We start from the raw sequence: 15,159 nt of genomic DNA, 5'->3' as shown, positions 1-15,159 counted from the left end.
GTCAACAGCTAGAACAAGAAGAAACCTATACTCCTTAAGGTTTTGGAGAAACTTCAGTTTCTTTGTAACTTCTATAAAGCAGTCAAATATGCTTACAAAATCAGTAATTCAGTCAACAGTATTGTTTCACACAGAAGGCCCAGTTTTCTGATGCGCTTAGGTCCAGTACACCTGAGGGATCTGTGACGTTTGGGGAGATGAAGCCTGATGGGAGCATGTAGTAGTGCTAAGTGCTTTGCAGCTGAATGGTGTCCCGCTGTGCCACTCGCAGACTTGGTGTGTGGGTTAGGCGAGATGGTCTTGGTCTGCTGCTGGAGTAAATAAATGTGTGTTGATAATATTTTATGGAAAACTGTTGGTGCTTACCTTTCAGCAGGGTTATCATCTACTGCTAAATAAATATTTAGTTAATCACCATTAACTGTATCACAAACAAGTCTACTGGGAGCAAGTACTTCATTATTTCTGACTCTTGAAATGCCATGGTATTTTGCTGTTGTGATTATAGCTTATGTAGAAGTAGGCAACTACTTCTACAGGGCAGGGTTTGCAAGGAACTGGATTTGTTTGCCTGCTATCTTGTCCTCTACAGAGAGACATGGAACAATTTAAGAACTATATTAATTTCAGCTGTTTATAGGGCAAGAGTGTTTAGCTGCAGAATTGAAATTTTTCATTATGGTGGCTGTGCCTTTGTGTTAACTCTGCCACAAACTTCCTTCTCTCAACAAATGGTTTTAAAAAGGGGGTTAAGAAATACCTCAACGGAGAACATGTTGTTTTGTTTTTTCAGTTCAGGAGCTTAAACAAAGAGAAAACCAACCCTACTTCCACGGCTTTTGCTGAGGCATTTGGTTCCTTACAAATGCTCTATCAAAAGTGAAGTTGCATCCCATCCTCTTGTTTGCCAGTAAATAAAAGATAATGATTTTTGCTAATGGAATTCAGTAAGTCCATGCAGACTAAACTCATACTTCTAAAAATGCTGTTTGGCTACAGAAGTCAGTTAAGATAGACTAAATTGAAAGCTAATTTATACTTGGATTACAAACAGAAAATTCTGTCTTCCAGTTCACTGTTCTATGGCTTAATATTAAAAATCTGCAAAGTTGCAAAAATGATGCTATCCACTGCCACTCCAAACCTGTTTTTTCACACATTAGTTGCTTTCAGGGTCTGGAGTAATTTAGTATGGAAGAAACACCTTATCTCAATTTAAAGTTGTTGTCCAACTCCTGCCTAAGAAATGTTACATGGGAAGTACAAAATATGTTGTAAGTCAGTCTGAGTTTGATGTCTTTTTCAGCTGCTTCTTAGTAAAGGAAGGGCTCACATGGTGGATCTTTTGAGTAAAGGTGGATGTAAATTTAGAAATAGAGTGGGCCTAATCTCAGTCAGATTTTCTTCTGAACGCACATTTCTCTCTGTGCCTTCCATCTAGAGGAGCCCGTTGGGTGAACGTTGTAGGCTGAACGCTCTTGATACTGTTGCTTGTGGTAGGGAGGCAAGTGTAGGGTTGTGAGGAGTCTGGTGGTTTATTGCAGTTCTTTCCCTGCCTTTCTAGGTAGGGACAGTGGGAGAGGAAATACTTCCTCTTTTTCAATACAACTGGAGGTTTATCTTGTTGCAGCAGAGAGAGTTACTTCTAAAAGCCAAGGAGACACACCTGGGGGAGATCAGCACCAGGAAAAGGCCCAGTATCTGAGTTATGGCTCTGCTGCACAGCTGCTCATGTTGGGTGAAGATTCAGACTAGACCAGAATGCAGAACACCTGGATTCATTCTGCTCCGGGTCCTTGTCCTTGTCTGTGTGCCAGTGCTTCCTGTTTTTAAAGATCCTGTTTACTGTCTGGGTTCCAAATATCCCAGGAAGGTGGGAGGATGGGAAGAAACATGGAAAGAAAAGTAAACAGCATTATTTAAGGTGGAGTTTTATATTTTGATATACTCAAAGCTCAGCTTTTGTTACCCATCTAATGTAGTTTCATGAATGGCATTCTCAAGTAATCTTCTGTTTACATTGTCTTGCACTAATTTCCAGAAGCAAAACATTTCTGCATGTGAAAACTGGCATTGAAGCCCTTAGTATTTGTAGCAAGGAGCAGAATGTTGTTTGTGGTGTGCTTTTACTTCATGGTCTTTCTGATGTTCACTTAAAAAAAAATGTTTGCCACCCATGTAAAAGAGTATTAAAGAAAAGTACGTAATCAAAGGAAAACCTTATTTCTATTGGTATGAGATGGCATGTTGCTCAGATTTTGTTGCCGAACTTCAAGGCTTTTGATCTAAAGAGCATGAAAGCATTTGAGTGCCGCTCCCTGAGCTTCAGAGCGCACACCTAGCTGTGGAGGAACAGCTCCAACCAGAAAAGAGCCGAGTGGGAGAGTAATTCTCATCCTGCTACATAGCAAGCCAAGCTAATCATTGAAATAATGAGTAAGCAGATACGTGAAGTCTAAAGAGAAGATGCGTTGCTTTTCTAATTCTTTGTGCTTTATGACTACTATTCTTCTATAAGTAACAAACTCCTTTCGTTTGAGGTGAAGCTAGAAATGGATTTACTTAATGATTTTGGACTAAAAAGGAGCATTTAATTCCAGGCTTTCCTTTGTTTAACAAAGGGGGGGGGAGGGGGGGATAATGTGCCTTTAACTGGAAGAAAATGTTCTAGGACGGACATTCTGCTCTTGGTATGTCATGGGATCCCTAGGGAAAAAGTACAATCGTAGTGGGAGTTGTAGAGGTCACCAGTAACTTGCAAATGTTTCTTTCTTGTGATCCTGTTTTCATGGCTCCCAGATAGTGAGTGAAGCTATAAACAATATGCCTGCATGGGTGGGGGAGGGTGAGCAAGGGGATTTGAAAATAAGAATTTACAAAGGTTTTTTGGTTTTCTTGGGTGTCAGGGGGAAGAGTCTAGCAATAGTAAATCTTTTAAACTGTTCATCTTGGTTTTGTTTCAGCTGTTTGATCCTGTATTTTTTCAGTAACATATTTTTTATGTGTATGTATATATAATATATAAAAAAAACCTCTTGGGAAATACTTTATAGCGAGGTTTTTTCTTTTTTCTTTTTTTTTTGTTTTTCCCCTAGGGTGACCTTGCCATTAATTTTATTCATGGTATCTGAAAGTCACTACAACCAGACTCCAAGAATGCTATATTCTGAAACAAACAAAATCTGCATGTAAGATAACTTTAAAGAAAACATCTTTAAAACATAGTCAACCCATGTTCTCATATCTAACTAAACTGAAACTTCTTTTCACTAATTTCCAGTGAGATTTTTACATCCACAGGAAAGAATGATCTTGTATTTCTGCTGTACTATAATTCTACAGATGCTACCAATAACTTTAGGGGCTTTTTAGCTTTGTCTAGAATGAGGCAAAGGTACTCAGCACTGTTATTTGCAGGGAGGAAGAAGTAGGTAACTACAAATAAAATTTCCTGTTTCAGAAGGAAACTAAAACACTAAGATGTGTTTTCGACAGTGTTAAATCCTTCTGTTTGTTTGTTTCCCTTGAGCTGCTGTTTGTGATCAGATAAGCAATTCTGTGTATTTGTGCCTTTTCTGTGAAAAAAGGATGAAAGCAATACTTAGAAGACATAACTGCAATACAACAGTCTCCTGCTTTCTATTCTATACAAAGCAATATTTCTACTGTTTAAATCTGTGTGTAATAATGTTTTTATAGAGCACAATTTCAGACATCTTTGTACTAGTCTTCCTGGATTTTGGAAAAATGCCAGCTTGGCAAGCAGGAAGAACAAAAGGACAGTACTGAAAATATCTAGTCCGGGGCAGTCTTACTGTCACCACACAGCAGGTTTGGACAGCAGCAAAATTAGACAGGCAACTCCGCCCAGTTTTCTTCATGGTGAGTTTGGAGTGCCTGATGTGTCTGAAAATGACAATAAAACATGTTGGTCTCTAGGAAGTTTGAAATGTTTTGCATTCTGAAAAGTGTTACTCTTGTCCCAATAATTTTTTTATCCATCCCTCCCCCCCGCCTTGTTTTGGGGATTCCACAGAAGTTTAAAAAAGCTTATTTGGGGACATAGCTGTAGTTGATATTTCTGTCGGTTTGTTAGAGAATAAAGAAAATCATATAACCTATACATTAGTGTGCAGTAACTTGGAATCTATAAACATAGTTGGATTGTTTAGTAAGTAAAAGACTTTTTTTCCCTCTTAAGGTAATGCTAAGAGTCTAGAGGAAACTTCTACCTGGAAAAGAAATCACATGTAGACATAAATCCTAATGAGCAGCTCTTTCATACCAAAAATACTGCGAATTATTATAAAACATTGCTATGTCCTGTCTATGACAGCAATGTAATGGGATTTGTCTTGGGACTTGAAAAACTAACAGACTTTAATTAAGCATAGTAGTTTACTGAATGACTAACTCAGTTTCAAGTATGGACTGATAAAATTGTATTGAGTGTTCAGTCTATCCTTTTGAATCGATTTTGAAATACTAGCTGATGTTTATAGCAATGGAAAATTATTCAGTTGTCTCTGTCACTGGAATGTGTACCTCTTTGCATAAGCATCCCGTACTTTATACATTTAATACAGTATTACAGCACAGTACACTTCTGCTTCTTGCTGCCTTCTGTGCTTGCTAGTTTTCTTGCTAGTTGGTGTATCATAGATAAAAGAATTTCCTTCTTGCAGAGTGTGAAGAGTAACTGTAGGTACTTGTGCTGATGACAGACAACCTTAATGATAAGTCTCCTAAAGTGAACAAAAATGTTTTTTCCCACTAGGCTGGCCCACAGATTTGCACAGTGGGTCTTCACCTGCTTTACAAGACATACGTGTTAATGTTAGGTGGAATTCTTCTCTTTGGATAACATGCTCACAGGTAGTTTACAAAACAGAAGAAAAAAGCCTCACCAGTTAACTGTGGTGTATCTCTCTCTCTCCCCCTCTTAATTGCTAAATATTGATATTTTGGGGGAGTTGGTAGAATGTTTGTGAGTAATCTCTAGACAGTGAAAATCACTTAATCTAATCTGTAAACAGATAATCTGTAAAAATGAGTGTTCTCTTGGCAAGGAAGGGTTCTCCACACTTTCTGATAGAAGAGCTCATGAAAAGTCACTACTTGTTTGCTCGTTTTTGTAATGTAGATTCCATCTGTACTGAAGGGTGACAGTCCTTCCTTTTAGCGAGATACATCAGTGACGCTCCTGTTTGAGATTCTTCTGGCAAAATGTTAATGTACAAAAAAAAAACTTAGAGCAGAAAAAATACTGCCAGGTTGTCCTGCTGAGCTATAGATGCACAGGGCTTTTATGTGTAAAAGTGTGGTGAAAACAGCTGCAGTAGCCTCACATGTCTTTAGGGGAAAATACATGTGGGGTTTTGACTTAAGTTAATTTGTCCCAAGCTTAGGTTGCTTTAATTATGAACACAGAAAGTACTTCTTTGACTACTAATGTTAGGAAGCAGTATTAATTCTGCAATACAATTCTTCCTGAATTTCTCCCTCATTGAGCCCCATTCCTCAAGGGGAAGGAATTCTTTTCAGAAGTAGCAGCAGACTTTATAATGGTCTCATGTAAACTTTTTCAGAGTTAACATATTTGTATGTCATCAAGAATGCATTAGACAAATAATTGTAGTCTGTAACTTGTAATAAAATACTCAGTAGAATGAAATTGAGTTAACCATGCCATTGTAGTTCTGCACAATGGAGTTCTGTGAGGTGAAAAAACTGTCATAGTTTACCAAACCCAAATTTTCTAAACTTGGAATCCCTTATTCTAAATAAGGGACTATATCAGACTATAGCTGATTTCTATCCTGTAAGAAAACAGATTATATAAATTAGCATTAATATGATAAGAGTATCTGAAAGCAAGTAGGATCTGTATTTTGGGAGGTATGTTGTTTAACTGCCCTCTTTCTTCCTCCACGTATAGTTATTATTTTTGAATGGAGTTTAAAAATTTGATCATTTCTAGGTTGGGTGCTTAGCAAGGTTGGTGATGGAGAACATGCTGAATGGATCAGGAAGGCTGTAATGAGTTGAAAAGAATGTGATTTGATCAGTGGGTCATTTTGAGTTTGGCCTTTCTGACCATCTGTGGTATCCCAAAGTTTTTGGCGGGGGGGGGGGGGAAGTTTTAAGGTGTCTTTGGAAGGTCAGGGATTGCAGGTGTGATGTAGTGTTCACTTCAAGTATTTGCGTGTACCCTTATTTGGATTTAAATAACATCGCCCTAGATTTCTCTTAAAATTATAGTCCTTTTACTGTCAAAGAACATAATTGATTCTATTTATTGCAGGCAGCCTTCCAGATTTGGAAGTGTACACAGAAACACAAGCTGCCAACTATACTTCAAAACTGTTTCTGTTTACATTTTTACTTTCCAAATCCAAACCCTGGAGGCATGCTTACATGTGCAAGTAAAATGAATGTGCACACAGAATGACTATATGCGCTGTTCCAGCACGTCTGTACCCCAGTTTAAAACAAAAGCTGCTGTTTTGGTGCAGTTGCTCTAAAAAGAGTGTAGGCTTTGGGGTGTCCTGTTTGGACTGTTTGCAAATCTTTAAATAAATGGTATTGAGTAGTTGTTTAACATTTGACATTATTTAAAAAGCCAAGGCTGACATTTATTTTGAAAAGATACTTGTCTCAAAGGATTTAATATGTGTGTGTCCCAGCCATGCCTCTGTTTCTTTATTTGCAATTATTGGTGGGGAGGGAGGAGAAAGTTGCAGTGGAAGGAACCACCATTCTTGCAGCTGAACTAGCTCAGCACTGCTGCAGTCATGCTCACTCCCCTGTGTGGACACTGGTGTTCCTCTGACTCCATGATGATCTCAATAAGGCAGCTAAAACAGCAGAAGCTAGCCCAAGAAAGGAAAAGTGAGTAGTTTTCTGCCGCTTTAATCCATCTGACCCTGTAACAAGCTGGCTCAAGGAGCGCGGGTGCCAGCATGATGAAGAATGAGAACACGTGCCTTGGGCAGGGAGAAGATGGGCTCTTAAAACTATCGGTTCAGAGGAGCCTCAACAGGATTGTGGAACAGAACTTAAAAAGGCTGCTGGTATAAACTCAGTCTGTGTTGTGAATATTTAATTTGATTGTGGTCCATCTATATTATCATTGTTTGTATGCGTGGACAGAAAAGTTCTTACGACTGCATGTTCTTGTTTTGTTTTTTTTAATGCTGGTATAGGTGTTAACAGTAATGTGTTTCTGCCTATGCTTGTAATTAAGAAATGTAAATAACCAAGTGATTCACTCGTATGGAGAGGGAGTCTTGTTCATGCTTTGTTCAGTCAAAAAGATGCTATTTAACATTCTGTGTATTTCTTTTTATCTGTAAACTGAGGATAGTTATCAGTAATCCAGAATTCTCCAAGTTACTCTAAATGGTGTTATTTGGGTTGATTTGTAATGTTTTGTAATTGGTAAGCTTTCCAAGTTTGGCTCTTTTATGCTGTGAGTGTGCTTAGAACTTTCCGTTTCAGCATCTGCTCACTGCGACTCTTACAATGATGAGGAAAATAAAATAGCTTCTTTAAGCTCTTTAAAAAAGTCAGTTGCAAAGCCCTTCTAAATATGCATGAGGTGTTAGTGGAAAAGCATTTTTCTAAACCTGCAGTGGCACTTCAGTACTTTTGTTGATATTTTTAAAAGCCCAAACTACAACTACAAAAGAGGGATTAAAAAAAGACAACCCTATTGCTACTTAGAGTTGCTTAGGAAGCAGTGGATTTGGGAAAACACCATTTTCATTCTAATGCTTCTTTTTAAGAACTGAAGTGTGGCAAAAGCAGGTACTGGATGTACTTGGAAGAAGACTTTTCCGAAAATAAGTACCAAGGCATAGAAGTGCAGAAATGAGAATCATGGTTTTATTTTTTGACATATATAGATTTTTTTGTATATTTATAACTTTATATGTACACATAAAATGTATTTTTATATAAAATATATCTGTTAACAAAAATTGCTGAGCAAAGGGCAAGCATAGCATTCATTCCTTTTCCACAGTGAGAGCTTTCAGAAAGCTGGTGAAACAGAAGAGATGTGAAGCTGTTGGTTTGGGTTTTTCCCTCCTTTCTGTTAAGAAACTAAGATAGAGGGGCAGTCTTAAGAGGGTGCTTGACTTAAAAGGTGACGAAGAATGGCTTTAGAATAGTAGCCTTGTAGTTATCCTACCTCTGTGCTTTCAGGACACTTGGTTGATGGAGGAGGCGTGTGGATGATGGACTGCACATTAGATGTCTGTTGATATTATTACACTCTCATAATGTACATGCTGAAGTTAATGAAATTACAGGCTAAGTATAAGTAATGCACTCTGAGATTTGCATGATGTATGATGGCCTTTGTGGTAACTTACTATTCTGCAGTGAGAGCGTAGGTCTATGGTATGTTGTTCAGTGAAAATGCCTTGCTGCTCAGTGATGGTCAGAAAAGCAACTTACTAGGAAAGCAGTAGAAAACATAAAGTCACTGTGTAAATGTGTGCTCAGTTTGGATCTTGAATGTGGTGTGCAGATATGGTCGTTCCCCCTCTACTTGGCAAAAAAGGTATGGTAAAGGTGGAAGAGATACAGAGAAGGTGACAAGGATTAACAAAAATATAAAATGACTTTTGGGCAGAGAAGGACTAAATCTGGGGCTATTATGCAAAAGTAGTAGTGGGGAGGACTTGATGGATCTCTAGAATTAAGAGCAATGAATGCAAAGATGAAGAACTTCATTTCATCACAAGAAATCTAGGATATCGGGTGAAAGTAGCAGGCTTCAGAACAAAGAAAAGCAAATATTTTGTAACATGGAATGTTCTCTCTTCTGCTCTTTTTTTGGCATCTGTTCTTGGCCACTGGCCTATAAGACATCTCTGCTCTGTCCAGATACAATTTTTCTTGTACCTATTCTAAGGTGGCATAAGGCAGTGCTGCTAGAAGGTCAGACACGTGTTCCCCTCCTTTCCTTTGGCTTGGCGAAGACATTTGTGTGGCTGCCAAAGGGAACTAGAACAGGGAATTGATCCTAAATAAAACAAGCCCAACCAAAAAGTGTTAATGGAGCTCAGTTCTTCTTTCTCATACATGGGAAAAAAGGGTTTGTTGCTGGTGTAAGTAGATTATACTGATCTCAAAAAGCTAAGGCCAAGTTTTATGTGTACATGGATTCTTAAAATCAAGTTTAGAGGGTTTTAGTAAATACTTACAAACCATCAGCTCTGCTCAGCTTTGCCAAACTAGTGCTTCAATTTTTTAAATTTTTTCTCATCCCAAACCTCTTAAGTATTCAAGCAGCACTAACAATAGTTGTATCTCATCCAAATGAGAAATATTTCTCTTTCCAAATTAAAAATGTGAAGAACTGAGTTTGAGATTTGTTTTAAAATTGCTGTAATAATGATTTGAATATTAGGTATTTTCATCCCCCATGCTATTTAAGTGTTCTAATTGTAAATTATAAGCTTCAGGTTAAAAAAATCCTCTTTTTTTAAAGACCATATGCATATTGGCATTTTTTTACAAACTAATGTGATCCTACTATTAACTGTTTCATTTGAGTAGATATTACATCAAATACAAGTTCCTTAGACATCAGTTTTAACAAGTTTATGTAAAATATGCTCATGAATATTCTTCTACAATTATAAGTGATGTTTGAACAATTTTGTCTGAAATTCCTTCTGATGGTCATATTTTAAATTTAACATATAAATTTCTGATTTTTACTTAGGTTTACTCGTACAAATCACTGGTTGAAAAACTTACAGTACAGAGTTATCTAAAGACTTAAAAATGCCTCCACGACCATCATCTGGTGAACTATGGGGCATCCACTTGATGCCACCGAGGATCCTTGTGGAGTGTCTTCTCCCAAATGGAATGATAGTGACTCTAGAATGCCTCCGTGAGGCCACCTTACTAACTATTAAACATGAACTCTTCAAAGAAGCAAGAAAATACCCTCTCTATCAGCTCCTTCAAGATGAATCTTCTTACATTTTTGTAAGTGTTACGCAAGAAGCAGAAAGAGAAGAATTTTTTGATGAAACACGGAGACTTTGTGACCTGCGACTATTTCAGCCTTTTCTAAAAGTCATTGAACCAGTAGGTAACAGAGAAGAAAAGATCCTTAATAGAGAAATAGGTGAGATTATCTTTATTTAAACACAGCTAATCTGTTTAACGGGCTGCTTCTCGTCAAAATACAAAACAAAGAATCTAAATGGGTTGTTTGTTATATGTATCTAAGTTTGCATTTTGTAACTGTCAGTTGTTGCATGGAATCTGCAAAGATGCTGATCATAGTAAAGTTGACATTTGTAAACTGTGAATTAAACTTTTTTTGCTGTTCTGTTTCATTCACATGTAAAGTCTTTGCTTTGTACGTATTTGTAGTTGTATGTGGGTTGAAGATACTTTTTACTTGTCTCTTATTAGCAGGATTTCATATTGCTGCAGAGTAAAGCCCGTTCTATTGTTTGGGAAGTCAATCTTAATTTGTTTTGAAGTTAAAACAGAGTTGTAAATTCTGGATTTAATTACAAATCTTAAACCACATTTGTGATAGAACAGGTTTTAATACTGCTCTATCTTGCTTAGAAAGTAAAATTTCAGAAATGAGGTGTTTTTTCCTCCCCCATCTCCTTCCTACAAAAAGAGTATGGGGAGGGAAGGGAAACAAAAACACCTGAGGTTGGAGGGGCAGAGGGGAGACAAACTGTAATGTTTTGAATCATCTCTGGAGTAGTTTATGATTTTCCATTATCCACTGAGAAAGCACAGGGAGACTAGTGTATGTTTCAGCATCTAGGTTAAGTATCCAAATTCAGGCACTACAAGCATACCTACTCCCTTTTAGTTGCTAGCAGATGTACATTGCAGTGGTAGAGACTTGTCAACTGGAAATACTTGTTCTGGGGTGCTCCTAATTGTTAAATTATTTAATTGTTATGAATGCATCATAGGTAAACTGTTTTGTAAAGCTTAACCTGTTCAAGACTTAGGGAGAACAGTGGTTAGCTAACCATGCAACAGGACAATTGAAAGTTTCCATTTGAACATTCATGCATAAATGATTATATATGCAAGAGATCTAATTAAAGTAAATGGAATTAATCTGAGACTGAGGACCTGAGAGAAATGGACTCTTATTACATGACACTATGCCAAAGAGCTAAGTTCAATATCTCTTGGAGTGTTTGTCACATTTTTAAATAGTAGCTCATAAAAAAATTGAATAGCTGTCATTCAGTTGTAAGCAAAGTTGATTATGGTCCTAACAGCTACCAATAGTCCTGCTAGGATTTTAGAAAAAATTGGACATCACGGGTCCTCTGGTCCACTTCAGAAACCTTGTGCTGCAGTTTATTACTGGTCCTTTTCCTTCAGGCGGAGTGTTAGCTGTGAGAGTGGCGATTTAAGGCTTCCAGGATCATCAGTGAATGTACACCTGTCTTCTAACCTTTTTTGTGACTGAAGAGTGCACTTAATTTTAGAACTGAGTTGTTCTTGAATGAAATAAAACAATTATATATACAAGTAGAAGCCAGTGGTTGACACAAATATTTTAGGTGTGTTTTGCTTAAAGCATGCTTTTTCTGTCACTGATAGAAGGAAGCTTTAATTACCAGTTACAATTATTTCCTCATGCTTCTTCAATACTGTAGGTTTTGCTATCGGCATGCCTGTCTGTGAATTTGACATGGTTAAGGATCCGGAAGTACAAGACTTCAGAAGAAATATTCTTAACGTTTGTAAAGAAGCAGTGGATCTTCGAGATGCCAATGCACCACATAGTAGAGCGCTATATGTCTGTCCTCCAAATGTAGAGTCTTCACCTGAGCTACCCAAACATATATACAATAAACTAGATAAAGGTAAGATAAATATTTACGGTAGAAACAATGTTTTTCAGTGATTGAAATCAGAGTACAGCAGGTGACTTAGGTAAGTCACTGTTTTATGTGTTGTATTTAGTACACTCTAGCAATATCTTACACCTTAAGTTATTAAGAATAATTTTCTTGATACAGTGTAGATTCAAAAGGAAGACAACAAAACTTAAAATTACATTTTTTTGCTATTGTAATAACTGAATCTTGAAATATAACTTGGTAAATAGAGGTGACTTTTTTAATGGGCAGAAATGGCTTGTTGGCCTTGTATTTTTCTTTCCTCTGACATTCAGTAATGTGGAATTAAATGATACTGAATCACCGAGTTATCTTGCAGTCCTCAGATGTGGGACGGTTACCATTTTCTTGAAGGCTAAGTAGTCCGTAGTATTTGGTTAATAAAAATACTCTTAATCTCAAGGGGTAGAAGATTGAATTTACACTAGAGTAAAAAATAAACTGAGCACATGTAGTTCCTTGTAGAATTTGTAAACCCTCTATCAGTTTAGGCTGTGAATCTCGTCTACATCTTCTTTCAGTAGTACTGTGGTGAGAGGGGGTGAGAGTTGTTTGTTTTGCAGGTTTTTTTGGTTTGTTAGTTTTGAAACTGTATTGAAAAATGATAGGCCTAACATTATTTTACATTTATTCTAGGGCAAATTATAGTGGTGATATGGGTAATAGTCTCACCAAACAACGATAAGCAGAAATACACCTTAAAAATCAATCATGACTGTGTGCCTGAGCAAGTTATTGCTGAAGCAATTAGGAAGAAAACGCGAAGTATGCTGCTGTCATCTGAACAACTGAAACTTTGCGTCTTGGAGTACCAGGGCAAATATATTTTAAAAGTGTGTGGCTGTGATGAATACCTGCTAGAAAAATATCCACTGAGCCAGTATAAGGTGAGTAACATAACAGGACTGACTTTAAAATACACTAAAATAATCCAAATTTGTGAGGGAGAGGTGTGATCGATTTTATCAGTGGCTTGCTTTTTCACTAAATTGTTCCAAAACATAGGAAGTAAAACTGCGTGTATCTTTAAACTAATTGGCTAATGCATGAGTGTAATGTGTATATTTGTTGCTGTATGTGCTTCAAGGGGGTGTGTGTGTGTGTGTAAAGGTAATTTAAACTAGAATTTATGTCACTAGTGTAATTTTTATTCTTTGAATAAAGTAGTTTATCTCTAACATTAGTGATAAATCAGTGGTAGGTACTTTCAGAAATAGCCTAGGTTTCTGATGGCAAGAGATGAGTAATGCTTGAATGGGGTTGATGCAATACAAAAGGAAATTCAATCAGATGTTAAATTATGAGGCAACCGTTGCTACTATGAATCTTGTCCCTTCCCCCTTTAGGGGTGGAAAAAATCTAAACAAACTGTTTGTTTTCCTGTTACTTACATCTTTAAATTTTTTGATCTTGTTAAAGGAGTGATAAACTTCCAGCACTAAACAAATCGTTGTTAAGTCTTCCTTGTGGCTGTCTGTCCTTCATTGCCTGGGTTTTGTTAGTGCTGTGAGTGTAAGACAGAACCGCTGACAGAAGAGCATCTGAGCAGCCCTCTCTGGAGCAGACAACAATGTTACCCTGTAGACTTCCTGACAGACTGCTGCTGCTTCCTCTTTGAGGAATGTATTGTTGTAATAAACAGCTTCCATTCCTTCATCTAAAATGGTTGACGATCTGCTCTCCAGGGCAGTGGAGGAGAGAAGGGGGCTGGGGGGATCGTGAATAATGGGAAAAGCAGCTCTGTTCTGTGGGAGCTGGGGAACAAGTGCAGGCATACATGAATAATTTTGCACAGTCATCTTGAGATCAAACACTATACCTATTTGATCTAGTGTGGTTTCTTCAGAAGTATCTGGTATGCCTTTACTGTGCCACAAAAGAGCTTGCTAATTACACTCCAGGGCTGGACCTGTCTTAACGCATTGTGTTTTGTGGTACTGTTGCCAGACTACTTGCTCTCAGCACTCAGTCCTGAATGGACACCATTACAGCTAGAGTGTCAGGGTTGGTGCTGAGCGTAGGCTAATAAGCACAACTGAACCAAAAATTAACGTGTCTGCCACTTGTCTTGTGCTCTCTGCCTGTGTCTAGGAGTATCAGTGTGACCTGTGCTAGGTCTGCACGACAGCATGCTATGCAAAAGCAGCTCGGCTGCTTCCAGGAACAGCTCTAATGTGGAAGCAGTCTGCTTTGTTTGTGCTGCACTGCGCTGGAGCCAAGGAGCACTACAAGAAGCCTGACTTGTCATTTTGTCAGCTCTGTTCTCTGTCTCCAGTTCAACCATCCACAGTTGTTAGATGCTATTCATATCTCAAAATCTGTATGAAGCGCTGCTGTGCGATCCTACCTAACAATGTATTTAAACTGTTGGATGCTATAACTATAAACACTGTAAAGGGCGTACATACAGACACAACAATAAGCTCTTTAAATAGGCTTTTACTTTTATATTTTCCTGAATATTTTAATGTATAGATTACCAAGAGTGTAAACGTTCATACTGGATTTCGGTTTTGTTTTCTTGCAGTATATAAGAAGCTGTATAATGCTTGGTCGCATGCCCAATCTGATGCTGATGGCTAAGGAAAGCCTATATACCCAGCTGCCACTGGACACCTTTACAATGCCATCTTATTCCAGGCGTATCTCAACAGCTACACCCTACATGAATGGAGAAGCTACAGCCAAATCCCTCTGGACTATAAATAGCGCACTCAGAATAAGAATCCTCTGTGCAACCTATGTAAATGTGAACATTAGAGACATAGATAAGGTAAGGGAAATGCTGTATGGCATCACATGTGGTTTTCAGCAGCTCACGGTTTCCCTCCTGAGTTTTCTTTTCTGTTGAAGTACTCGATTCTAAAAAATACAGCCATGTTTTAGCATCTGAAAACTTTTGTATACTACTTAAAAAGTGTGAGTTGTGGTATTTAAACAATCTGCCTGGTAGAAGCAGGACTCAGTTTCCATAGTTCACTTCAGCTAAGTATGTAATGGATAGAAAAACAAAACCTATGTTGCTATCTATATTCTAAATAATTATTACGTGTAAGAATGTATTACAGTAACTGGCAATACAGTAATTGTAATACAGTAATTGGCAATTGATGAGGGGATGCTTTGTTTTTGAAAAAGGAGGTATGGGAGATTAAGGAGAAAAGGTGGTAGGATTCAATTCCATTGAAGACGTACTACAAGCCTGGCTCTCTGACTTTCCTGGAATTTGTTCTGTCTT

The 15,159-nt window shown here is 37.7% G+C and overlaps 1 protein-coding gene across 5 annotated transcripts in view; it reads left to right on the top strand.

Annotated features, from left to right (window-relative positions):
* PIK3CA (phosphatidylinositol-4,5-bisphosphate 3-kinase catalytic subunit alpha) overlaps window positions 1-15,159 on the top strand; it is a 48,169-nt gene that overhangs the window by 8,389 nt on the left and 24,621 nt on the right. For 4 of the 5 annotated variants that reach the window (XM_049803139.1, XM_049803140.1, XR_007506379.1 and 1 more), the window contains 4 exons: window positions 9,740-10,153; window positions 11,676-11,885; window positions 12,558-12,808; window positions 14,449-14,694. In XM_049803139.1, the coding sequence (XP_049659096.1) occupies window positions 9,802-10,153; window positions 11,676-11,885; window positions 12,558-12,808; window positions 14,449-14,694 (1,059 nt within the window). In that variant the 5' untranslated portion in view covers window positions 9,740-9,801. Of the gene's footprint in view, window positions 1-3,162; window positions 3,883-9,739; window positions 10,154-11,675; window positions 11,886-12,557; window positions 12,809-14,448; window positions 14,695-15,159 lie in introns of those variants that run through there. The other variant, XM_049803141.1, reaches the window with a different exon arrangement.

This window comes from Accipiter gentilis, chromosome 6 (assembly GCF_929443795.1).
Source record: "Accipiter gentilis chromosome 6, bAccGen1.1, whole genome shotgun sequence".
Classification (NCBI taxonomy): Eukaryota; Metazoa; Chordata; class Aves; order Accipitriformes; family Accipitridae; genus Astur; species Astur gentilis.
The sequence above is the reverse complement of the archived record's forward strand: the minus strand, read 5'-3'. Positions and strand labels throughout refer to the sequence as shown.